The sequence below is a fragment of the Triticum dicoccoides genome, chromosome 1A, assembly GCF_002162155.2.
Source record: "Triticum dicoccoides isolate Atlit2015 ecotype Zavitan chromosome 1A, WEW_v2.0, whole genome shotgun sequence".
In the NCBI taxonomy this organism is placed as follows: Eukaryota; Viridiplantae; Streptophyta; class Magnoliopsida; order Poales; family Poaceae; genus Triticum; species Triticum dicoccoides.
The window spans coordinates 549488700-549513971 of record NC_041380.1 but is presented as its reverse complement, the minus strand read 5'-3'; the positions used below and the strand labels follow the sequence as shown (position 1 = coordinate 549513971).

At 44.4% G+C, this 25272-nt stretch overlaps 3 protein-coding genes across 3 annotated transcripts; 2 read left to right on the top strand and 1 right to left on the bottom strand.

Moving 5' to 3' along the window:
- The first annotated feature begins 3331 nt into the window (after positions 1-3331).
- LOC119288309 (RGG repeats nuclear RNA binding protein A-like) lies at positions 3332-6981 on the top strand. The gene is made up of 6 exons (XM_037567937.1): positions 3332-3755; positions 4028-4406; positions 4500-4641; positions 5659-5820; positions 5905-5967; positions 6575-6981. The coding sequence occupies exons 1-6, from the start codon at positions 3563-3565 to the stop codon at positions 6764-6766; spliced, it is 1131 nt and encodes a 376-aa protein (XP_037423834.1). The 5' UTR covers positions 3332-3562; the 3' UTR covers positions 6767-6981.
- Positions 6982-7958: 977 nt separating this feature from the next.
- Positions 7959-12095, top strand: LOC119288298. Its single transcript, XM_037567934.1, has 10 exons — positions 7959-8150; positions 8217-8412; positions 8509-8669; positions 8791-8936; positions 9363-9425; positions 9515-9607; positions 10056-10217; positions 10306-10412; positions 11202-11350; positions 11429-12095. The coding sequence occupies exons 1-10, from the start codon at positions 8033-8035 to the stop codon at positions 11689-11691; spliced, it is 1458 nt and encodes a 485-aa protein (XP_037423831.1). The 5' UTR covers positions 7959-8032; the 3' UTR covers positions 11692-12095.
- Positions 12096-16547: 4452 nt separating this feature from the next.
- LOC119288289 (lipoprotein NlpI-like) lies at positions 16548-19325 on the bottom strand. The gene is made up of 8 exons (XM_037567928.1): positions 18967-19325; positions 18778-18844; positions 18632-18671; positions 18390-18522; positions 17660-17731; positions 17486-17566; positions 16967-17028; positions 16548-16871 (listed from the first exon to the last, which is right to left on the bottom strand). The coding sequence occupies exons 1-8, from the start codon at positions 19234-19236 to the stop codon at positions 16802-16804; spliced, it is 795 nt and encodes a 264-aa protein (XP_037423825.1). The 5' UTR covers positions 19237-19325; the 3' UTR covers positions 16548-16801.
- Positions 19326-25272: the final 5947 nt, after the last annotated feature.

Genomic DNA, 25272 nt, shown 5'->3' with positions numbered 1-25272 from the left:
ACTTTTGTTTCCTTTTAGTATTTCATATCTCCAGTCACGGGGGTCAAGTTCAGGTTGAAGGAAGAGGTCATGGACTACCTTTTCTCCGAGATGGAGGAACACTACATCGAATCTAATGATTGTGTTGCTTGTAGCACGCCTCATGTATGTTTTCTTACTATGACGAGGCCATTGTATATTTTTATATCCATTATCTATATCATTCTATCATTATATGCATAGGCACACGAATGGCTTCCAGATGGATGGCTGGTAGAGGTCAGAGCAGGGGGAGAAAAGATGGAGAAGATGTACAAGGTAGTTTTTATCCCCTTCACACGCCCTAGAAAAATACTAACTAAAAATGGCAAGATGATAATTTACTCACTTTTGTAAATAATTTTGATTTGATTGTATTATTATTATTTTCAGTTTTATCTTTTCTCACCATTGGAAGTACGAGTATTTTCTAAAGAGGATGTACTACTCTATACTAAGGAAAGGAAAATATTCAAATGTGATATAGATGGGCAATGTGACACAAACTCTCAAGATAATGTGCATTTCTTACTATCCCTACATAAGCAATTATTTATGTCTATGATGAATTGACTTCCCAAAGCTTTGATGCCTTACTTTGTAGATTCTAGCAACAGTGGAGTTCAACGCACACGGGCTGCCACAAGGATGGGTCAAAGAGGTCGTACACAGAAAATCAAAGGAAAGAATAAGGAAAGACTCGGTATATAAAATTAAAAATAAAACCCTTCCTTCATTCTTTGTTGAAATATTTTTCAATTTTTGATCATGATTAATGATGCAGTACTTCACGGATCCTGTTAGCCATAAAGTATTCAGGTCATTGAATTATGCAACTCACTACATTAACACTGGGGAAGTTAAAAAACATGCACTTGTTCAGAGGGCAAGTGTGCATGAAGTGTACAATTTTGAGAAGTCTGTTGACATGGTAACATTCCAACATAATCTCTTATCCCAGTCATGGTCTTCCAACATTATCTCATCTCAAAGTAAAGTTTTCATTTTGAAGACTTCACTTGCCTTAGAAGAAGATGCATTGTTGACCTTTTTTGATATTATACTGTTTAAAATGTGAATATATACTTCATGCACACATCCTTTCATGTGTAAATAATAAGGTATATTCCAAAAGTTGTGGATCGAAAATCTTTTTGACGTTGTTATCATGCAATTTGCTTTTTGTGTTATTCTTGAAATCAATAGTCAAGTTAGGCTGGCTTAATTTCTAATATATATTTTTATATGATTATGATCATTTGATCTATCTTTTATTGAGGTCGGGTCATAGTGTTGATGCTTTCAGATCCTTATGGAATGCATTCTTCTACTTCTCATTTTGTAGGAATTTACGTTATCATTCTAGTTTCACATGTTCATTTATTCATGGAAGATTCATGTATGACCGATGTAGTTTTCTATGTTTTCCATGTGCCATATCCAAATGACTATCCTTGATTCGTTTTTTGCAACCATGTATTTTGGGATTGCCCCCGCCCCCATCATACAAATGTGTGTGTACCTCGACTATATTGATACGAAAATTATTATGTGTCAAACCATTCTGCCAAAAGGTATATCCATCATAGGTTGGAATAACAAATAATGTTGCTTTTCTTTTCATTGTGTGGACACCAGAATTAAACATAGTTTTTTCGATGCAAATGTAATGTAATTTAATAATATAACAAAAGGAACTCATTTTCTAACATATGCATGCATTTGGTCTACCTTCATTAGACCGTACTTGGAACTAACCACCATTCTTTTTCTTTACTGGTGTGTTGGTATCTCTGAACAACCTACAAAACTTCCTGTAAGAGCGGTGTCTCCATGGTACTGATATTGCATATTTTGCTGCTTAGACCAGCATAGCATGATAATTGAATATCATAAATGTGTCAGCTTAAAAGTGTAAAAAAAAATCTGCATAATATGTTGTGTTGTTTGTAGTTATGTATATTGTGAATATATTATGTAATTAGTCGAAAAATACATGTCCAAATGTTTGAATTTTCAGGTTTATCAAACAATATATTGCTTTGACATTATTAAAGTTTTTAAATTCTTATAAAAACCAATTTATAGATATTTGGTGCTTATATTTAGCTAATTCTCCTCGTAGCATGAGATTTTCCGCGAAAAACCGAGAAAGGATGTGAAGGCTCGCAAAACACTTGAAAGTTCTCTGAAGCCCAGAAGATCATCAACAAGGAAGAAGAAAAATTGCAATGAACAAACTTCATATAGATGTAAGTTCCCCCTATCATCAGTGCTATGGTATTTATTTATACATGCAGGTGTTGCACATATTTCTTTCTTTAGGTTCGTGCATACTATTACATGATCGAGTAGGCACATAAATTTGGTTATTCACTTATATGTATCCTTGTTAGATGTTCTACCCCGGGAGAGTTAAGATTTGGATTTTCTTGTTTCATCTCGGGGGGACATGAGGACGTCGAAAAAGAATCCTATCACATTTGTTACGACTTAGGATAATAAGCTCGTGAACTTGGTCTGGGTCTCCCTTAGTTCTATATAAACCTTATGTAATCAAATGTGGGATGTTTTAGTGGCTAGAACCGATGGCTAGAACCGAAAATTGCTTTTGGAGGCCGAGCTCCACGGAGGCCTCCATTTGCAAATTTTAAAATTCACCAAAATTCATATTTCTATGTTTCAAAATGGAGGCACAATGTACATGTGTGTAAATTTCCAAGAAGAAGCACGTTGAAATGAGTGTTGTGCATAAAAAACAAACATGGGGCTTTTAAGCACTATTCATCCTCAAGAATTTGTTCTTTTCTATGTACATATCACATTTCAAGGTATTTCATCCTAAATTATTACACACATATACATTTCATCCTTGTACACTTGCATGTTGTTTTTTAAAATTTTACAAAATTAAAAAGATTGAATTTTGATTTTTTTTTCAAAGATTCCTGCAGCCTGGTCACCAAAACCCTGTAGTACATCAACAGGCATTATTTTTCAATTAAAAATTAGATTAAAGCCACGATTCGCGAGTCGCGAGTGAGCGGTCACCGCGAGGAATACCGCAACGCCGACAGGCGACCCCCCGCGGGGCGATCCCAGCCGCTCGATCGGAATCCCACGGCCCAGCGCCCCCACGAGCGCCGAGGGCCCCACCCGACCCGTGAAATCCCGTAATCACCCCAAATCCCCGGGCGCCCTCCAGCCAAACGGCCCATCGGCGCGAGGGCACGGCGGTCATTTCGGCCGGCAGGACGACAGCGAGGGGATAGGGACTCGCGGCACTAGTACTAGTCCGGGATAGTGCGGCTAGGGTTTCTTCGTCTTCCCACACACCCCCTCTCTCCCACCTGCTCCGTCCCCATCCCCTCGCCGCCGCCGCCGCCATCTGAGCCTCAGACTCGCGCGAATCCTCCCCGGGCCGAGCGATGGCGATGCAGAAGTCCGGCAGGAGAGACTGGTAGCGAGAAGGGCAGTTCCCCGGTCACCCCACACACAAATCCCGGCGAGCGAGCGCAGAGTGACCCGACTTTTTCCGCCGTCCATGGCGACCATGAACCCCTTTGACCTCCTCGGCGACGACGAGGGCGACGACCCCACGCAGCTCCTGGCCAAGGCGGCCGCCCTGGCGCAGAAGGCCGAGGCCAAGAAGGCCGCCGCGCCGCCCGCCGCCGGCAAGGGCGGCGCGAAGACGGTCGCCAATCTGCCCACCAAGCCGCCTCCGCCTGGTCAGGCTGGTAAGTCCAGGGTCCGGGTTTAGTAGCGAGTTGCGGAGATGCTGGATCTGGGGTTTAGGGTCTGCGGGGATGCTTTTTTTTTCGTGGAAAGGGTGGCCATCGATCAACTGCTGTGCGATACTCTAGTTGCTAGTATCTGAAATCACACAAAAAAAATCGTTCTGTTAAAGAATCGTTGTGAAGTTGGGGATTTTGATTCCAGTTTTAGACATTGCTGCCATGAAAGACTATTTTTTTGGGGTTTAACTCCTGATGGTGTGTATGTTTTTCAGGCAATGACTCCCGAGGTGGTGGTCCACCCTCTCGTGGAGGATATGGTCGCGGTGAACGTGGCTCAGGCAGAGGTGGCCGAGGAGGGTACGGTCAGAATCGCGACTACGGCAGTGAAGACACAAATGGCTACAGGGGAGGTTATGGTGCCAGAACTGGAGGTGAGGAAGGCGCCCAGGACAGAGAGAGGGCCCCTCGGCAACCCTACCAGGGGGGAGGCCGTCGTGGTGGGTATCGTGAAGGCGAGTTTGGTGATGATTCTGAGAGGCCACCTCGAAGGAACTATGAGCGCCATAGCGGCACAGGCCGTGGGTATGAGATAAAACGCGAGGGTGCTGGCCGTGGGAACTGGGGAACTACCTCTGATGAATTTGTCGCCCAGTAAGATATCTCCTTTTCTGCTCTATGATGTAGGCTATTTATATGCAGAGTGGTGAAATGGGAGGTAACCTGTGTTGTTGTTTTGGTGACCAGGGAAACTGAGGCCCTGAAGCAGGATGAGAAGGCCCCTGCACCTGAGAAGCAGGGCGCACCGGAGGATGCACCACAGGCAGATGAGAACAAGCCCACCAAAGATGGCGCCACAGTTGTGGAAGAAGAAAAGGAAGAGGATAATGTATGCTTCCTTCACGCTGTGGTCCTTATGAATGATAATTTTTTGATAAAGTTGTCTAGTTATAGTCATATTTCTAAGTCTAGTTATAGTTATATTTCTAAGGCATAATAACATGCACATTTAGTTCTCTTCTCAACTTGAACGAAGTGTGGGTTTTGGCTTGCTACTTTTAAGTCTAGTTATAGCTATCCTTTTGGTATTTTACATAGCTCGCCCCATTGTTTTTTGTTTTGTTTTGCTTCATGATTTGTCAGTCATATTGAGTCTTATGCAGCATGCATTTGCTTTAATTCATACACACTATTATGTCTTGCATGTTTTGATAGCTTGGAATTTTCATTCTTCTATCTATTATGGATTTTTAAATATAGAGATAACTTTGTAATCTTGTTGTCTTCTGTGAGCCAGTGAGATTTTTGCAATACTTCTCTTTGAGTGTTCAATTAGTGCATTCACAAGTGCATGCTTGTGTAATTGATTTGTTTGGAATCGTAACATCCCCAAAGTTGCCATTTGCTATGCCTTGCATTTGGTATGTACTTATAGGACTGACAGAAGTGAGCATAGCAGTTTGCAATACGCTTTTGCTCTGCTCACTTCACTGATCATGTACAATATCTGTTTTGGAAGGACTTGCTAATTTCTTCACCTTGCTTTTGATATTAATAGACCAACAGATAATTACAGTAGTTTGTCAGTCTGGTCGTGATATGCAATACCGTTGTCTGAATTTCAAATTAATGTTGATTATGGCTATTTCTTCTATTCGTGTTCGTGGTGGCTGAGTGATTATTAGATTATTACACACATGTACATTTTATCAGGCAACTCACACACAATAGCTCTTTTCAGACATGATTTATGCAGCCATTCTCATTGTATTTAAACATTTCCTTTTTGTATTATTGTATCATATATCTGTTGCGGTCATGCTGTATGCATATGCTTGTTTCTAAAGAAGGAAGAGTATACCTATATTTGTTGCAATCATTTGAATGAAATGTTTGATGATCTTAGGAGATGACTCTTGATGAATTTGAGAAAGTAATGGAGGAGAAGAGGAAAGCACTTGCTGCTTTGAAGAAGTCTGAAGAGAGGAAGGTTGAAATTGATAAGGATCTGCAGGCTATGCAACTACTTTCCACCAAGAAAGGAAATGATGAAGTTTTCATCAAACTGGTAAGTTAACCCATTATGCCTTGTACTCCATGCCTCTTAACTCACTGGAGATTCGTGATTGATTTTTTTTATGTATTTCCTTAGGGTGCTGATAAGGAGGCTTTGAAGAAGAAAGAGAATGCTGAACGTGAAGAGCGTGCTAAGAAGGTCTGACATTACATCTTTTGCAATATTTAGAAATATTTGTACTTCTCTTGTCAAGCTGCTAAATACTAACAGTAGTGTTGTGATGCTGGTGCAATCTTGCAATAACTTTCTGATTCTCAGTTTGTGATACTAGATATCGTGCTACATATTGTCAATAACCACTTAGGGCATGCACAGTGGTTGATAAAGTTAGTCTTATCTTAAGCCACCATGTAATTTAGATATGACAATAAAAAATGATGTACAAAGGGTTATCTCTTGGCATAATCTTAGTAACCAGATTTCTTAAATATGTGGTTGCAGATATTATGCTAAGAGATCTCTTAATCTTGTTTCTCTCTCCTCCACCTCATCATTTATCCTATGTGGTACTCTTAAGATAGAACCATTGTGCACGCCATAATCTTGTTTCTCTCTCCAGAAAGGCTATATTGTAGGCCTTTCTGGACATGTTAGTTGCCTGTCTTGGATTCATCTGTTATTCCCCTGTCCTGTTGTTAAAACAGCAATTACCTTTCGTGCTTAGCGCGCCCAGTTTTATGCCTGCACTTTGGTCTTCCTGCTAGATAACAATTACTAACTTGGGATTGTTCTCTGACGTTTGTAGTCTGTGAGCATCAATGAGTTCCTGAAGCCTGCTGAAGGAGAGAGGTTCTATGGTGGCCGTGGCCGTGGCGGCAGGGGCCGTGGAGACTGCGGAGGCTTCAGAGGCGGATTTGGTGGTGGGGGCTATCACGGCCCACCCCCTGCTCCGGCAATTCAGGACCAGAACCAGTTCCCAACCCTCGGTGGGAAGTGAGATTGCTGTACCATCTCAAGTACCACCTTTACCAGTATCGTCGACGCTGTCAAGTTAAAATTTTCCTTTCACCATATATTTCTGCGCGGATCCTATATTGAAACAAATAACTCTGCTGCACGTGGACCATTCATCCCTGTGTCTGTCGACTTTGTAAATCCGACGGTTGTCGCTTATCAGAATTTTGTAGGCTATGAATTGCTCGTTCCTTTGCCTGTGATCTTCAGGTTTCTAATGTCCTCTGATGCGAGTGATCCATCAGATATGGCTAGCGCTGCATACAATGCAAGTGATAATATGGGGACAGCTAGGCATCAGTTGGCTTGCGAGTCATCAGATGTCTTTCTCCTCTCGTTGCAGCAACACATCCTTATGTGCCTGGCTTGCAGCGCTGCTCCCACTCTATACCCGTGTCCCCATTGCAGCACCCGCTGCACTAGTCATGCAACCAAAAAACATCAGCTGCCTGGCATCAGTGGGCAGTGGCGCATGATGAGCCCCCCTCCCCTAGTCTGCTTGTCCTCGCAATGTCAATGAGATGTACAGTTGCAACACCGGCGACACTCTCGTAGCAGCGCTCTTGCAAAGTCAGGTGCCCTGACTTTTGAGTATCATCCCTCATTTGCAACATTTGTTCAATTCTTCTGGTGACTTCTTCCATAAGCCGCTCCCCTCCCCTTCCAGAAGCACATGGTTCCCTACTCAGGGAGGATGTGACTTACGAGAAGAAGGCAAAGCAAAAGAAGAAAAAAAGGTCCTGGCTGCATTCGACTCGCACGAACAACGTTGTTTCAAAGCCAAATGGTCAGCCGTGGCCTGGACATTGAATTTCATTTTGACATGGTCCGAATTCTTGAATGATTTATTTTACTTTGTTGCATTGCTGAATTGTGATAAACTTCTGCTATATATGGTCGACGTGCATGGATTCGAGGGTTTGACATAAAAAGTGTGTCTGTCCGGCTAAACTTTTGAGGGGCTGCCGTGCCAATGGTCTTGCAAAGGCTTGTCCATTGGTATTTAGAGGACCAAATTTGCCAAATCGGACTATAGATGCAGCTCTTCTCCCTCCTTGGAGAAGCAGCCTTCAGAAGAGAAGAGGTGACTTAGGAGAGAAGGCAAAATAAAAATAAACGGACAGACTTGCCGACTCCCACGGACAGCGTTGTTTCAAAGCCAACACACACGCTCCTCTCCTACTTGATTTCTCCCGCCTCCCTTTCCCCCCAGAAAAATCCCCAAATCCACCACTTCACCGCCGACGCCATGCCGCCGCCGGCGCCGCGCCGTCTCCTCCTCCTCCCCCTACTCGCCGTCCTCCTCGGCGGCACCGCCAGCGCCTTCTCCATCCCCGCCGCCGCCGCCGCCGCCGCCGAGCTAACAGGTAAGCTCTGTGCCTCGCACCCCGCCCCCCAAATCCCCCTAAACCCTAACCCTAACCGTCTCGCAGTCGCCTCGCACCCGGCGGCCTCCCTCCGCCTCCCGCCGGCGGAACCCCTCGCCGGGGACGGCCGCGGCCCCTTCTGCACGCGCGTCCACCTCCGCGGCCGCGCCTCCCGCTTCCGCGACCCGTCCCGCTTCTTCCACGCCCTGCGGCTCCGCGCCAACGCCTCCCGCCCCGACGCCCTCGAGCTCTGCTTTCACCGGTAAGCGAGAATCAGGAACTCAAACCCTACCTTCATTTCTTCTTCTCGTGCGTGCTTGCACTTCTCGGCCTGATTTTGTGGTGGTGCTGTTTGTAGAAATGCCACGATTGGTCCGTGCAAGTGCGCCGCGTCGCAGTGGCACAAGGTGCCCAAGAGCGGGCTCTGGGCGCAGTCCCTCTCGCCGTACGACCACCGGATCCTCGACTTCCGGATGCCCGCGGACCCTTCGAGATCCGTTGTGGTGTCCACGGAGGAAGGTGTGTGGTTCTCGTTCTTCTTTGCATTTCCGTGGTTTTGCTTGTTGTATGTGCACCTTGATGGCAACTGTTTCGCGCGATGTTGATTTGGGGATTGGTGCTTTTGTGTTTGTCTCTGCAGAGTTCTTGCTCCACAGGGTGGTGTTCCTGGTGTTGGGGATGGTGCTGATGGCTCTGGCGCACACGCTTAGCCAGTCACTGCTGTTCTACTATGGTGGCGCCATGACGATCGGCATTTTCCTTGTGGTGCTGATTATACTCTTTCAGGTAAGCTCTTCCTCTATGCCCTGTTCTCTGTAGAGTGCCACTTAATCTCATAACTAGAGATAACTAGCATTGGTGGATGAGTCAGTTTTCATAATGGTTGAGTGAAGTTCTCTTATTCTCTGTACTTCACAATACCAGTTGGGCCATGATAATTAGAGTAGCATATATGGCACTATTGGACAGACTCCTGCAAGAACATGTGCTTTCCTTCAGCTCGGTGGAGATTATCTCCCTCCTTTTCTTTCCCTGTTCATTTGTTTTTCCTGAATGTATTCACATGCTTTGTGCTGTTTATGATGCCTAATTTCCCAGAAGTCATGCTTGGTTTGTAAAGTCTTTTGGTCTGCTACTTGGTTAGGCAGGCACTTTCCGAGTTGTTATTTTTGTTTCTCACTACCTGCCTCTTTTTGGTATATCTTCTTTCAGGGAATGAAGCTTTTGCCTACTGGCAGAAAGAGTTCGCTTGCTATTTTCGCGTACTCTTCAGTTGTGAGTATTCATTTGACCATTGAGAAAGTTCTCTTCTCTAATTTCATTTTCACACTGTTGGACATCATGATAATTTCTCAAAACAACAGGTTGGCATGACAACATATTTTCTGCACTATTTGTCGGGACTGCTGCGTTCAATTCTTGTGGAAATGGGAATCGCTGAAGACATGCATAATCCTGTATGTAAGTTCTCCATCCAGGAATAGTGTCATCTATGGTTCGTTGTGCTTGTTTAATTTCCACCTACATTTACATTGCCACTTATTTAAGGCATAGCAATTTAAATTGCCCCATGACTTTGACATTCTTGAGGCTTATATTTTCTCTGTTTTTTCTTGATAGATCACTATGAAGTATAAACTGTACTACCGAATTACAGTTTACGATTCTTCTCAATATGTTACAAATGCTTGTCTCTTTGAGTTCCTGTTGTCTAATAGCCGGGTTCTACTATATTGCCCTAGAAAGGGATTGTTAATGTTTTTACATTGTTATACCAGTCTCTTTAAGTTGTAGTACCATATATAGGCATTATCAATGTTTTACCATCATTATTCTGTTCGAGTTTCATTTCGATCATTGCTCTATTGACAATTTGACATAAGAACATTTAAAATACATTTGCAGCTAGGTATATTCCTTCTCGTTTGCGTCATCCTAGCTGGAGCCTGGTTTGGTTTCTGGGGTGTCCGTAAACTTGTTCTAACGGAAGAAGGATCTGTTGATGCTGGCGTGGCCTATTTCGTCGAGTGGGCTATCTTGATTGTTTCTGCTGTCTTGATCCTCCAGGTATTTTTTTGTAACGTCGGCTGTTTGCTGACTATTCTACTTGTTATCACTTCACTGACTGGCAGTTTTGCGTCTTCAATTCCTGTAGAGTTCTCTGGACTATCTCCTTGCATTTGCAGCTTTAGTCTTTTGCATAATCATCAAGACAGTTTCAAGGATTGAAGGGATGCCACGACTTATACGCCATTTATCAAGGTATGAATTATGGCGTAGTATATCCTATTATTATTGTATATGCCCCTTTGTGGAGTATAATCTAAAGTTGAATACGAACTTGCTAATTACAGGCTTACAGCCTTTTGTTATTCATGGTTTTAACTTTTAAACCTACGTAATATCGCTAAGCAGAAGCTGGTATAGTGGTATACTCCTGCTCATCAGTAGTGTTAATTGTTAATATTAGTATCTCTAGGTATGTAATTTATTGTTGTTATAAGAGCACACAGTTGAAGTATATTGCCCACTTATGCTCATGGTTCTAGTCTTTCGGGTGAACCAGCTGGTTTATGTAACTCAGTGTGGTGGTGGTATCAGCCAGGAGCAAGCTAGCAAGCTCCTGGGTCTAGACATGGCCAACACAGTTTTAACAGAAGCAATTGGGGCCCACTTACAAAAAAAACTATACCATTCAGATAAAACTACTTCCACAAAAAGAATGCTAGGAACGGAGGAATGAAGCAGTAGAAATTGGATACGGAATGGAATTTTAATGATCATGGGAACGATGTGGCAGGGATATTGACCATGCCACCCAATATCACTAATGAATTGACCTGGGGGATAAAGTGGACAGTATCAATAGTCCGAGGTTGCAATTCAAATGGTTTAATAGGTCAGGTTTGAAAGTGGCCCTTTTCTGTTTGATTAACATTCTTGTCAGTTGTCACGACAAGAAATATTTGCATCTCCTGGAAAGTCACAACTAACTAGAATGAATATATCTTTCCTTGCAAAAAAGGGGACTGAATGAATATCTTTATGCAGTGGAGTTTCCAAGGGAATCACACGTGGCCTCTCCCATTATGAAGATTTGGGAGGGTATTCCAACACGAATGGAACTCACCAAGATGGGTTCAGCAAGCTTCATGGTGAATACCTGAAACATACACCAAGAAGAAATTCACCTCTTTCAGGTTTGCCATCCTTCTGTCGCATGATTCCCCAAGTTCACTATTGTTGTCTTAGCGTACCACTTGATTTTACTTCTCCAGGCTCACAGAAGAAAACAACGTCACAAGTTCTTGATAGGGACAGCTACTATTCGACCTACCACACTACCCCAGAGAGGAGAAAGTTTACGAAAGAGGAATACGAAGCATTCACCAAAGAAGAGACAAGAAAGGGTATGCAACAGTTACTCTCCTCGCCGGATTTCAACAGGTGGGCGCTTGCCAATGCGGACAGGATATCAGTGACTCCAGCAGGACGCAGCAGCAGCAGCCAGGAGCGACATCGTTTCTTTGGACTGTTTTAAGTTGTGTATGATTGCCAGGTCTTCGCTCCTGATGTCTTGACTCTTGACTCTTGAGTGCTTGCAGCAACAGGTGTGGTTCAGTGATTCTACGAAGGATAGCATAGGGTAGCAGCTGAATGTTACCGTGTTTTTAGTGGCAACAGTCTTACAACCTAGTACGTATTAGGTTAACTATTTTTGTGTGGTCAGTTCCAGCATCTTGCTATGTTTTGTGTGCTCAGTAACACCAAGTTCTGATTTGCAGTCTGCAGACATGTGAGTCTGGGAAAGATTCTTAAGTCTTCCCATGCTGGCAAACTTGATTGAGGTTGTTATTTAGGTTGTAAATGTAGTAAAAAAATTATGGCTCTCATAGTTGAATGTGGACAACAGAAAAAATATTTCCTTCTCCCTTTTATCGAAAAGATAAACTAGTTCCAGTGATGCACGTAAGTTAACCAGCAACTTGTGACTTTGTGTTGCTTAAGGCCCTGTTAGGCAACCCCGGAGGGGCCCTTCAGTGACTCTGAAAATTTGAATTGGATGCTGCTCCGCTCTAGAGCGGAGTTGGAGCGGGGAGAGAGTGCGAACAAGCTCTAATTGTATGATGAATGAAATAGGTTGGTAATTGCTTTCGAAGCCCAAGCTCATGAAGTAGTATAACCGAAAAAAATGGCAAACAAATAAAAAAATCTGTTTTTTTTTGGCACGAAAGATGCTTTAGTAGTTTGAGTGTTCTGGGCTTAAAATTTTGTCAAAAAGGAAATTACGAGTCCTCTGTGATGGTCGTAAACAAAAAGGAAAACAAAATTGGCTCTACAGAAAGCTTTGAAAATAAACATAAAAAAATTGGCTCTACAAAAAAACTTTTAAGAATAGACATTTCAGAGCTGGTGAAATTGTACACGCACCTAAAAAACTCAGCATCTTCGAAGCAATTTTTTGCCGAAATGTTTTGATTAGTTTTTCTATTTTCTGAATTTACCGTTCATGCCTGAAATGTTCCGACCTTATCCCAACCATGGTTGTTTGAAGGTTGGTTTTAGAAGGGATGTATTACAAAGCAGTCTTATGCGTGAAGCAACTGCTATTGGCATATACTTAGCTGAAGTGTATGTCACCCGCATTAATAAATACAGTACATAAGCATCCAAATCTGTTGTCATTTCATTCAAATGAAGCAATTCTATAGCAATTCCTGATATTGCAATCTGAATGTTCCATCTTCAACTTGGCCAAGATCTCCAGCTTCGCCTGATTAGAGCACAATCGGAGGATCCGATCGTTCACCCCAACTCGCCCCATAAACTTTGTAGTACTTCATCATTGTAACCCATTTCTGATATAATCCCATACAAGTAGAAGTATGGTTGTTACTCACGTAGCGGGGCCTGGACCTGGGTAAAATTAGTGTTCCGCGTCAATTCTTAATGGAAGGAGACATCCCGCTGTCATATAAATTATGTGCGACTTCAGCATTGTTGTTAGGTACATTACGAGAAACACCTCTTGACAACATGTGTGCATGACGCACACATAATGCACGTGCAATGCGGACTACAAGAAGGCACAACCATATTGCGAATCAACCTGTGGTTGAGTTGGTTAGGTGGACAGTGGTATCCCCAACCCACCAGGGTTGAAATCCTGGTGCTCGCATTATTCCTGGATTTATTTCAGGATTTCCGGCGATGCGCTTTCAGTGGGAGGAGACGTTCCCGTCGACGACGAGGCGCCTACGGTGACTTCGTAAATCTCAAGATGATATGCCGGCTCAGTCTCTCGGAGATGCTCATAGGGGTAGGGTGTGCGTGTGTGCGTTCATAGGGGTGAGTGTATGCGCGTGTATATGAGCGCTTGTGTCTATACTGATGCTCAAAAAAAAGAAGGCACAGCCATATTTACTCTGTTGGTGTAAAGCTCTGAGAAAGGAGTCCATATCTGGTGCTACGGTTCATCATATGATACCGTGATACTGTACTGTATGGTGTGTTGGATTTGGAATGGAGGGACAGGATGGCACAGCCTTACCTCCCATTGGCAAATTTGCAATGTACACCATTGGTCATTCTGTAATTTAGGAACAGATCCATCCTCCTGTGTGCTGCCGCCCCTTCGATTCGATGCATGGTAGAACAAAAACCAAAAAGTAGTTCTAGGGTTTTCATAGTACATGCTCAGTCGCCGGCGACAGCTGTGCCGCTCGCAGCGGTCGGAGCTTGACCCGCGTCCTCCTATTGTGGTACTACCTCCATTGGTGGTCCAAGACCAGCCAGATTTCTACTCCATGTTTGCCCGCGTCCCTTTCGCAGGGAACTGCCACGCAGATCGGAGGAGTCGAACTCTGTTTGGGCAGTTCATCCTCTGCTCTGCGTTCGTCCAAAAAATTAATTTTAGAATATACTCCCTCCGTCCCATAATGTAAGATGTTTTCTGACACTACACTAATATCAAAAAATGTCTTACATTATGGGACAGAGGGAGTATAAGATTGTCTCGTGAATGTTTTCCCACAATGTAGCCCTTGCTAAGTAGGAGCCTACCACGAATTACTCTGGGAGGCCTTTATTTGCCAATGAATTCATACTAGGAATTAGGAAATAGGTCCCCCAGATGTGCTGTTTTGGTAACTGAGAATCTGCAAGTCAAAAAGAATCCCGATCTCAGTCATCCTCTCATCGGTATGATTTTTGTGCTATTCCTTTTTTTCTCCTATAAGATCTATCGATCGTTGTTGGCCATTGATTTGCAGATATGTAATTGCCAAGATAGTCAAGCTTAACTTTTTTTTTTTTGCATGTTCCAGCAGTGTTACCAACTGATATTCTGCATAAATGTTTGCATATTTCCTTTGCACCAAGCAGTCCATTATGGAGCCGATAGAGAGTATTGGTCAGAGCATAGGATCCACTACTCCACTTGCGCTTGAAGATGATGCCAATAGCAGTTTCACAGTAAATACTCTACTGCATTGCATAATTGTGTATTCCCTATGTAAAGAAATATAAGAGCATTTAGATCACTAAAATGCTTTTATATTTCTTTACGGAGGGAGTATATATTTTGCTGTATCAAAACTTACCTTATATATGTTTACAAGAGGCCACTTTAACAAGGATAAATTATAGGACATATACAAGTACAAACCTAATGTTTAAACAGATGGAAGATTGCAAGGTAGAACATTTACCTGCATACTTGAAGAAGAACAAAGAAATAATACCTTGGGCAGCATTGTTACATATGAGAAACATCACAGCCCTTGAGTGATATTAAAATTCTATGGCCCTGTAAGAAGACAAGACATGATTACACAACAAACATGTGTTGCGGTCACCAAAACATAAGAAGCATTATAACATTTCATGAATAGATGCTTTGAACATGACAAAGCATACACATAGGTTATCTTTTCTGTTCTATGATCTGACATTGGTTACTGGATAAACGATCATTGATAGACACTCGTATTTGGCCTCAAGGTTTACTAATCAATAATGATATTTCGAATTCAACATAGAGCCAACCAGGAAATGACTTGTTCTCTTTATCAGCTCATAAGAATAAGTGATACTTGACTCCTGTCCCTGGAATGCACAACTGAAAAAAGTGCGAAGGATGATAATATAATACAAATTCCCTGCATGTATAATGTCAAATATTTAGTACTAATGTAATTGGCACTTCACAAAAAAAACAATAATAAAATGTCAACTTATTCTTCCGATGCGGCTACATTGTTTTGTACTGAATCTGCTATTTGCTAGTTTTAACGCCTCACAGACTGATCAGTAAGGTTCATTACCTAGAACTTTAGTTATTATGCATCTTGTTTGACGAGTTTATATATGCTCTTATGCTTTATTTATCTACTCAACCTTCAGGCTTACAGTATTAGTCTACTGAATGTGCTCAATGACTTTCTGATAGCATGTGAAATTATGCTGCTGTGTTGACAATTTACTTACAGGATTTCATGTCGTTCCATACTTGTGCAAGCCTACTCTATCATACATTTATACTTGTACTGTTTTTAATTACAACTGGTTTACTTACATTTTGGTGAATAATGTTCTCTTCTCAAGTCAAGAGGTTGTTAACAATACTGTTTGATTTTGTGCAAGAGCCCATGATCTGAAAAATGAGCTTGTCAGCATATGATTTTGAATGCTCTGATGAGATATTGACAATAGCAGCATTTCTATCTGTTCACGTTATGACTTGTGTGTAGGTGTGCTTTGGTGCCCGCCACTGGATGGCGTCCTAGAAGAATGAGAATAGATGAAATGATTCATGTCCTGGAAAATTTATGTTCTCTGTATTTGTCGTGTGATCATAGTGCTCATGCTTTTAGTATTAGTTAGCAATGCAAACGGATGGCGATATATTTTCTTTTGCATGTACATATGGAGCACCTCATTTTGGAAGGATTAAGCATGTCTGCATTCCATCTCTTTTTCGTGTTCCAATTAATCTGAATCTGTACAAAAAGACAAACTCTATACAAGCACTTGGCTACTTGCAATGTCCTCCAAATGATGTAGTGTATGTTTGCTTAACAAAGGCGCTCTTAGTTTGAGACAAATTGGATCGCCGGATGGGGTCTTCTGGACCTGTTGGTGAGAAATTGAGAACAAGGGGGAGCTGGAGGAGAGAGGTGAAGGTCTATAGTGATTTTGTGAGGACATAATTTTTTAGGGGCCAAGACGTAAATGTACAAGGGGGCATATGTAAATGTGGAAGTGAGTTGATCCAGCCCGTCCACCCAGATCGAACACACCAGGTGGTCCAGTAGCAGCGTATCATGTGATGGGCTGCATCACTGGATATTTTCCCCTCTGAGAAAAATCAAGGTAATGATTCTTATGTTCAGTTAGTTCGGTTAACCATCGACTTCTTTGGAATTTACCAAATGAACCGAATTTAAAATGGTTTAGTAACTCTCATACCATACTGATAACGATAAACAAAAGTAACCAATAATTTCGGCTCCATTTGGTAATTTTCGGTTTCGGTTCGGTTTTGATATGCATAGCCTTAGCACCGAGTGCCTTCTCTGTAAGCTGCTGCCTATTTGCTGGCTCCAACGTAATCCATGACAATGATTAAGATCATTTTTGTTTCTAGATCCCTATCCCTCCAGAGTCCAGTTGCGGCACTGACAATGAACCACTGCAAGGGAAGCCATGTAATCACCAGACCTATTCCAAGAAGTACAATGTTAGCGAAATGTGCCTCAGCTGTCACTTAGTGTGTCTGTACTCTGAACCAGGTGTAAGGGAAATGAAAGCAAGACCTTGATCCATAAGGTGTCTTGCATGCAGCAACAATATGTGATTTTGCCAAGTCTGCATCCTTCTGTTCCATAAGCAATGAAAATAATAAATCATTTGATTATTAGGACGTAGAGAGTTCATGGTATGGTAAGTCCATAACCATGGATAAGAGATCATGAAATTTCATAAAATGATACGTCATCCTGGTTACAAGATGTGTAAACTGTTCCAGTTCTAACACAAAATTACAAGCTGCAAGAAAATAATCTGATGAGTTACGTGTTGATGTGGATTTTTTGCTTTCTGCGGTGATGTGTTGATCAGAATTTATTCCTGCAATCTATGGACTTAAGTGGGTGCAATGAGGAAGATGATTGTACAAAATAAAGATGTATAGATGTTATTCTACAAAGAAACAGCACACGGTTTTGAAATAGCAGCTTGCCGCAGATTAGCTCAGATACAACTATTACAAAATCCGTAAATGGCCTAAATAAGAACACAAGTGTCAACACAGAGATTGTTCAATTAATCTGTACCTGAGATTCATAGTAAAGTCCAGCATATAATGATGCATAGAAGAGTTCACCACCAGGACTAGTAGAAAAGTTTGAAGCTAACTGGAGGCATGGAAACCATAAAAAAGTTAACGTTCTGCGGAAGTACATAAGGACACGGATCAGATATATACATTGTAGCTCAAATAAGCTCACCTTTTCAGGGTCCCCACCATCTTTGAACAAGGCATAAGCTTCACGCATCACAGGTCTTCGATCCAAACCGACCTGAAAATTGAAATTCAGAATGAGTTACCATTTGATCATCAGCGGTCAGCATTTTGTACATGGTGGTGCCTGCAGCCCCTTTTTGTTTGGGGTTGTTGCATAGAGTACCAAAAAGTTCTACATGTTGGACACAGTTATGTCCCATGTCCATACCAAATTTGGTTCACACAACAAATCACACACACATGTGTAATTCAGTGTTTCTGCACTATGCTTGTTTGCTATTCCCTCCGTAAACTAATGTAAGAACATTTAGATCACTACTCCCTCCGTCCGGAAATACTTGTCATGAAAATAAATAAAACGGGATGTATCTAGATGTATTTTAGTTCTAGATACATCCCTTTTTGTCTGTTTTGATGACAAGTATTTTCGGACGGAGGGAGTACTTTAGTATTCTAAATGCTCTTATATTAGTTTACAGAGGGAGTACTTTGTTTGTTGATAAACGTTGCACTGTTTCATATCAATCTTCAGTTAGTCGATTAACATATGCAGCACTTAAATTTGCAGGTCGGTTGTCAGCCCATCTTAGGCTGACGCCAAAGTTCTTGAACTACGCACTAACAACAAAATTTTGCATCTTGCCTCAAAGACATTAGCTATATATACATGGCATAACTGATTTTTTTTTACAGTATAAAGAGAAGAGAATTGCCTCCAAGAAGCGCTTCCTTGCTTCCTCCACCCCATACAGCTGAGCTTCACACAGGAAACACCATATCGACTCCTCGGTGTCATTGGGGTTGGCAGCAACATCCAGCCTGAACTGCTCGGCGGCCTCCTCGAACCTATGCCAAGTTGCCAACGTCCAAAAACCGAAAAGAAAACTGAAACTTGACGGCAGATAGTATATTTGCCAATGTCAGTGGGCCTAATTTACTCATAGGGATTATGCACCTGTCGAGGTAATACAGCGACAGTCCCCTCTGCCAGAGATCTGAAAACACCCACACAAACACGGTCATGGCTGCAGCTGGTGATCTCTTCTTCCTTCAACGGAACTGAGAACAAGCTAGCGTGGATTAGGAGGAGCACGTACGTACATGCTTTCTGCCGCGGATCCAGCTCGATCGCGCGATCGAACTCCGCCACTGACCCAGCCACGTCTCCCTGGAACGCACCGGAAGAAGATTAGGCGAGGGAGGGGAGGGGATCCTCTGTATTTTTTTGTTGTTGCGTGGAAACAAAGTGGGGAAGAGGCGTGGAAGCAGGCTTATATTTGACGGTCTGACCTGCTGGAAGAGCTGCATACCTCGCCGGACGGCAAGGGGCGCGGCAGCTGCACCGGCCGCACCGGCCGCACCGCCGGAGAGGAAGTCCCAGATGCCAGCGGCCGCCGGCAGGAGGAGCCTGCGCGGCACCCCGGGCGTGGCCGCCGGCGGGTGTGGCGAGCGGTGCGGTTTGGGGGGTGCCAACGGCTGGGCCCAGCGGACGTGGCCGCAGGCTCCGGTGGCCGGCTGGAAGGAGGCCGGAGAACGGAGGAAGGAAGAAGTGGATGCCATTTTGGAATTTGATGAATGGAGGCTAGGCAGTCCGACGACAGGAAAGACGGGAACGAAGCAGAGGCAGACGTCTTCGGGTGGAGAGTGGATGGAAGCTAGCGAGTGCACGTTGACACGATAAGCCTCCCGTCGTTTTACCCGTTGAGAAACGGTGCCCGTGCGAATGAAGATGGTTACAAGGACAGTGTTATCCTTTTCTCATTGAAGTTTAAGTCTTAAATTTCACACTGGTGTTCGTATTGTTCTTAAATTTATTTTAGGCTTTCAGCGATGTTCGTATAGCAGGAGGAGTCGTTTCCATCGACTGCGAGATGCTTGTGATGACTTTGTAAAATCTCAAGATACCATGCCAGCTCAGTCTCTTAGAGATGCTCATAAAGGTAAAATGTGTATGTGCGTCCATAAAGGAGAGTGTATACTCGCGTATGTGAGCTACTTCGATTGCATTGTGTTCCAAAGAAAAAAAAAAGATACAATGGCTGTTAGAAGGAGGCGGGGCTGCATTAGTTAATTTGGATTGGAAGGAATAGTAGTTTCAACTACTGCCAAAATATTTTTGATCTCAATTCAGTTAATATCTTCAAAGATATTATATATATTGCATTTTCAGCAATAGAGCTGAGAGTTGCGTGAGTGTGGAATAGATAGTATCTTTTCTTTTGCATTTTTAAGCATTTTACACACGCAAAGGCCAAATGCACCCAAAAAGTTAGACAACCTATATGAAACTTTTTTTGAAAACCAGAAACTTCTTTTCAAAGCATCAGTGAACATTCTTCGAAGTGTTCTAATCATTTTCCTATGTCTCCGTGACCGATTCTAAAGGTTATCGATCCACCCACGATAGTATTTTTGAATAATTTTGAAAGATGTTAAAGCATTTTTAAAAATTTATTTAGTAGTCAGATCATTTCACATTTGATTTGCATATGCCCACATTTATATACATAAACAACACGCCTTTTTAGTTGCCTAGACATAAGTTCATACAAATACAAACAATTGTTTATCGTTTGGAATTAAGAAATATAGATTACCTACAATATCTCAATCTAATACAAACATAAGCCTGCAAATCGAACTAACATCGTAATTCAACATAAATGTCGAAGTAGCATCGGTTCACAACCTATAGTTTCCCTTACACCGCTTGCAACCGCTTGACCATCCATCGCCCACCTTGCATCCGGCGTGAAGCTCTTCCCCGAGGATTGGTCGGAGATGCAAGCCGTTGTTTATATCAAGACAGTGACGCAGTCCGTCCTTCATGGCCAGGATCCTTAGTACATCTCGTAGCTTACATAAGCGTCTTTGGCTGCGTAATGGAGTCGTGTTTCAGAAAGTGGCTTCCACTCTCAGAAATTGTGGAGTACCTATGGAAACGCAGTTTTCATGTCGGCGTACGAGCAGTATATGATGGACGCTGCCAGGTCTGAGGTCATCCATGGGGTCTCTCTTCTCGCCGCTTTTGATCCGAAACTGCCTTTTGATGTCCACATGATACTCATGTGGAATTTCGATCTATTTATATCCAAGCACACTCCTGTAATTCCTGGTGTCCACGCTAGCGAAAGTTATCACTTTGTGCTGCAGGAAATGATTGAGGGTGCGACACTACTCCTTGGCCTGCACAAGTGGTAGACAAGGACGTGCTCACGAATGCATAGTTGTAAGACGATGATCCCTTGTCACTCTAGAGGATGCCTATGTGTGTACTCAAGGTCGAGGCCCACAAACTTATACCTCCTGGAGCCACTGCTCGTACATGGCGATGGTCTTTTCCACCGTCTCAGGTTCGTTCCTATACACCACCTCCAGCGTGGTGGTTCCATGGGCATGTACATGGTGCATCTCCATTGTCTCTTTCCCGCTGTCCATGGAAGCAAGGAGGGACGAGCATATGGCTGGTGGTTGGAGTGTACAAAAAAAGTGTGTGTGTGTGTGCACGCGCGCGCGCGCGTGTGTGTGAGAGAGAGAGATCTGGAAGAAGACATGCCTTGGTGATGGGGTGGATACTCCGCATAGGAGATTTTGCAACTGCTCATGGCAGTTCCTGGAACATCTTCCAACAATTGAAGAAACCGATAGAGGCAGGTGACGTCGATCGTCGATCTAGTTGCGTGAAGGTACCGAAAACCGTCAATAGCCTCGGTAGGGTGAAGAATGTGACTAGAAATACCAAAGGGGATCACTCACGGGTTCTTACCTACGTTCAGGCCCTCATTGTCGAGGTAATACCATAGTCATGCTTTGATTTAATTGAGGCCTTGTTCGGTGAGGGAGTCCTGGACTAAGGGGTCCTCGGGTGTCCGGCTTATTAGCCATGGGCCGGACTGATGGGCTGTGAAGATACAAAGACCGAAGACTGCACCAGTGTCCGGATGGGACTCTCCTTGGCGTGGAAGGTAAGCTTGGCGATCAAATATGTAGATTCCTTTCTTTGTAACCGACCTTGTGTAACCCTAGATCCTCCCGGTGTCTATATAAACCGGAGTACTTAGTTCGGAGGATAGACATTATCATAACCATACAAGCTAGGCCTCTAGGGTTTAGCCATTACGATCTTGTGGTAGATCAACTCTTGTAATACTCATATTCATCAAGATCAATCAAGCAGGACGTAGGGTATTACCTACATAGAGAGGGCCTGAACCTGGGTAAAACATTGTGTCCCCTGTCTCCTGTTACCATCGACCTTAGACGCACAGTTCGGGACCCCCTACCCGAGATCCACCAGTTTTGACACCGACATTGGTGCTTTCATTGAGAGTTCCATTGTGCTATCGCCAAAAGGTTTGATGGCCCCTTCAATTGTCAATAATGACGCTGTCCAAGGAGAAACTTTCCTTCCCGGACAAATCTTTGTGTTCGGCGGCTTCACACTACGGGCCAATTCGTTTGGCCATCTGGAGCAGATCGAAAGCTACGCCCTGGCCATCAGGTCAGATTTGGGAGCTTGAACTACGTTGCGGACATCCATGGAGACTTGATCTTCCCCGGATTCGAGACCGCGGCTACCACTCCTGGTCACCCCGAGAGGCATGGCCTAAATCTGTCATCGGACTGCATCCAGGAGACAGCTCCCGTAACCACTCCGGCCTTAGATCCGGAGTAGACTGCGCCATCCAAGGACGGGAAGCTTAACCCCGCCACGGAGGCCACATATTCCCCGGCGTTGGAGCCGCACATAGACTTGATCTCACACGATACCTGTGCCACCGGAACTACGGACTCGTCTCCGGCCGTAAGTTCCGAACCATGTGAGCCCGCGGACGCCGAACTTGATCGTTTATCGATCTTTGAATTCAGCGCCGCAGACATCTTCCAGCACTCGCCAAAGGCGACATGCTAAACTCATTAAAAAACCTGTCCTTGACGGAGGACTCACAACCGAACTCTATCCGGTCCGAACTAGGGGCTGACGGTGGAGAATTTTTCTTCCCATCCGCCACCCACTTCATAGTCACGGTCGAGGATTTGACCGACACACTTGATTACGACTTCGAGGACATCGACGGTATGGACGACGATGCCGGAGAAGAAGAGGCCCAGAACCCGCCGTTCACCGGACGCTGGATGGCCACTGAGGGAGTCCTGGATTAGGGGGTCCTCGGACAACCGGACTATATCCTTTGGCCGGACTGTTGGACTATGAAGATACAAGATTGAAGACTTCGTCCCGTGTTCGGGTGGGACTCTCCATTGCGTGGAAGGCAAGCTTGGCGATTCGGATATGTAGATCTCCTCCCTTGTAACCGACTCTGTGTAACCCTAGCCCCCTTCGGTGTCTATATAAACCAGAGGGTTTAGTCTGTAGGACGACAACAATCATAATCATAGGCTAGCTTCTAGGGTTTAGCCTCTACGATCTCGTGGTAGATCAGCTCTTGTAATACTCATATCATCAAGATCGATCAAGCAGGAAGTAGGGTATTACCTCCATCGCGAGGGCCCGAACCTGGGTAAACATTGTGTCCCCTGCCTCCTGTTACCATCCGCCTTAGACGCACAGTTCAGGACCCCCTACCCGAGATCCGCCGGTTTTGACATCGACATTGGTGCTTTCATTGAGAGTTCCACTGTGTCGTCACCACAAGGCTTGATGGCTCCTTCGATCATCGGCAACGGTGGGTCTAGGCTGAGGTTTTTCTCCCCGGACAGATCTTTGTATTCGGCGGCTTCGTACTGCGGGCCAACTCGCTTGGCCATCTGAAGCAGATCGATAGCTACGCCCCTGGCCATCAGGTCATGTTTGGAAGCTTGAACTATACCGCCAACATCCGCGGAGACTTGATCTTCGACGGATTCGAGCCCATGTCAGGTGCGCCGCGCAGTCGCGACGAGCATGACTTAGCTCTGCCGCCGGACGGTGTTTGGGAGATCACACCTGTGGCTACTCCGGCCCTCGATCCGGAGCAGATCGTGCCGTCCGAGGACGGGTGGATGGACCCCGCCACGGAGGCCGCACACCAAGCGGCGATAGAGCCGAATACTAACTTCACCTCCTGTGAGACCTGAGTTGCCGGATCCTCGGATTCGTCCCCGGCCACGGGCTCCGAACCGCCTGCGTCCGTGCCTATCAAATCTAATTGGGCACCGATCATGGAGTTTACCTCCGCGGATATATTTCAGCACTCACCCTTGGGTGACATGCTAAATTCATTAAGGTCTCTCTCCTTGTCAAGAGACCCTTGGCCGAACTATGCCCGGCTTGAGTGGGAAGCGGACGACGAAGAAATTCATTCCCCACCCACCACCCACTTAATAGCCGCTGTCGACGACCTAACCGACATGCTTGATTTCGACTCCGAAGACATTGACGGTATGGACGACGATGCTGGAGAGGAACAGGAACCACCGCCCACAGGGCGCTGGACAGCCACTTCATCACACGATATATACATGGTGGATACACCCAAATAAAACAATGATGAGGAACGGAAGGATGCAACGGAGGATAATTCCCTCGAGAAGCAACCAAAGCAACGACGCAGGTGCCGCTCCAAATCCTGCCTCGGCAAAAACGGCGATAACAGCGCAAGAAAGAATAATACCCCGGTCGACTCCAAAGCAAACGACGACCACATGGACCCAACGATAGAGCAGGATGAACCAGCGAACAATGAACATAGAACGGAGCCACTGTCCGATCACGGCGACGCCGAGGGTAAAGCTCATCGACCTGTCTCCGGAGAGGAGAATAGTCCAGACGATGATGCACACATCATCCCGGAAAGGAACTTGGAGCAAGAGGACCTCCATAGAAGGCTTATCGTCACCGCGAGGAGTCTGAAGAAGTAGAAGCAAAGGCTTAAGGCCGCGCAAAATACACTCAATAGTAGATGGAACAAAGTGCTCGACACCGAAGAAAAGTACGGGGGCAGCCGCCACACAAAGAGCTATCCAAAGCGCAAGCTGCTGCCCGAATTCGATGACAAGGCCTTAGAGCCTATAAAGCCGAAAAATAAAACGGCCGATCAGCCAGATCGACCACCCCGTGGCCGCGATAGGGCGGCTAACGATGTCGCACATAAGTCGGCACATGATTTACGTGAGGACTTGCACCAAAAAGCCGGTATCCATCTACGGATCTAGGAAGCGTGCTCCGACGCAAAATCAAAACCAAACACTACAACCGTCACAATGCCATGACACATCCAAATACAGGGGTGCCGCGCACCTCCTATGCTTCACCGATGAGGTTCTGGATCACGAATTCCCAGAAGGATTCAAACCCGTGAACATAGAGGCATACGACGGAACGACAAACCCCGGGGTCTGGATTGAGGACTTTATCCTTCATATCCACATGGCTCGCGGAGATGATCTCTACGCCATCAAATACTTGCCCCTCAAGTTGAAACGACCAGCTCGACACTGGCTGAAAAGCCTTCCCGAAAACTTAATTGGAAGTTGGGAAGAGCTTTAAGATGCTTTTAGGGCTAATTTTCAAGGGACCTATGTCCGACCTCCGGATGCAGACGATTTAAGTCATATAATTCAACAGCCCGGAGAGTCAGCCTGAAAGCTTTGGAA

What these genes read in the sequence shown, in the direction of transcription:
- LOC119288289 (XM_037567928.1), bottom strand. Translation starts at nt 19,236, where the DNA reads ATGGCATCCACTTCTTCCTTCCTCCGTTCTCCGGCCTCCTTCCAGCCG. An exon ending in TCGCTGTATTACCTCGACAG is followed by an intron (nt 18,523 to 18,631) that starts GTGCATAATCCC and finishes AACTTGGCATAG; the next exon opens with GTTCGAGGAGGCCGCCGAGC. An exon ending in GACTTTACTATGAATCTCAG is followed by an intron (nt 17,029 to 17,485) that starts GTACAGATTAAT and finishes CTTATGGAACAG; the next exon opens with AAGGATGCAGACTTGGCAAA.
- LOC119288309 (XM_037567937.1), top strand. Translation starts at nt 3,563, where the DNA reads ATGGCGACCATGAACCCCTTTGACCTCCTCGGCGACGACGAGGGCGAC. An exon ending in AAGAAAAGGAAGAGGATAAT is followed by an intron (nt 4,642 to 5,658) that starts GTATGCTTCCTT and finishes TGATGATCTTAG; the next exon opens with GAGATGACTCTTGATGAATT. An exon ending in GTGAAGAGCGTGCTAAGAAG is followed by an intron (nt 5,968 to 6,574) that starts GTCTGACATTAC and finishes TGACGTTTGTAG; the next exon opens with TCTGTGAGCATCAATGAGTT.
- LOC119288298 (XM_037567934.1), top strand. Translation starts at nt 8,033, where the DNA reads ATGCCGCCGCCGGCGCCGCGCCGTCTCCTCCTCCTCCCCCTACTCGCC. An exon ending in CTCGAGCTCTGCTTTCACCG is followed by an intron (nt 8,413 to 8,508) that starts GTAAGCGAGAAT and finishes TGCTGTTTGTAG; the next exon opens with AAATGCCACGATTGGTCCGT. An exon ending in TGCTGATTATACTCTTTCAG is followed by an intron (nt 8,937 to 9,362) that starts GTAAGCTCTTCC and finishes ATCTTCTTTCAG; the next exon opens with GGAATGAAGCTTTTGCCTAC.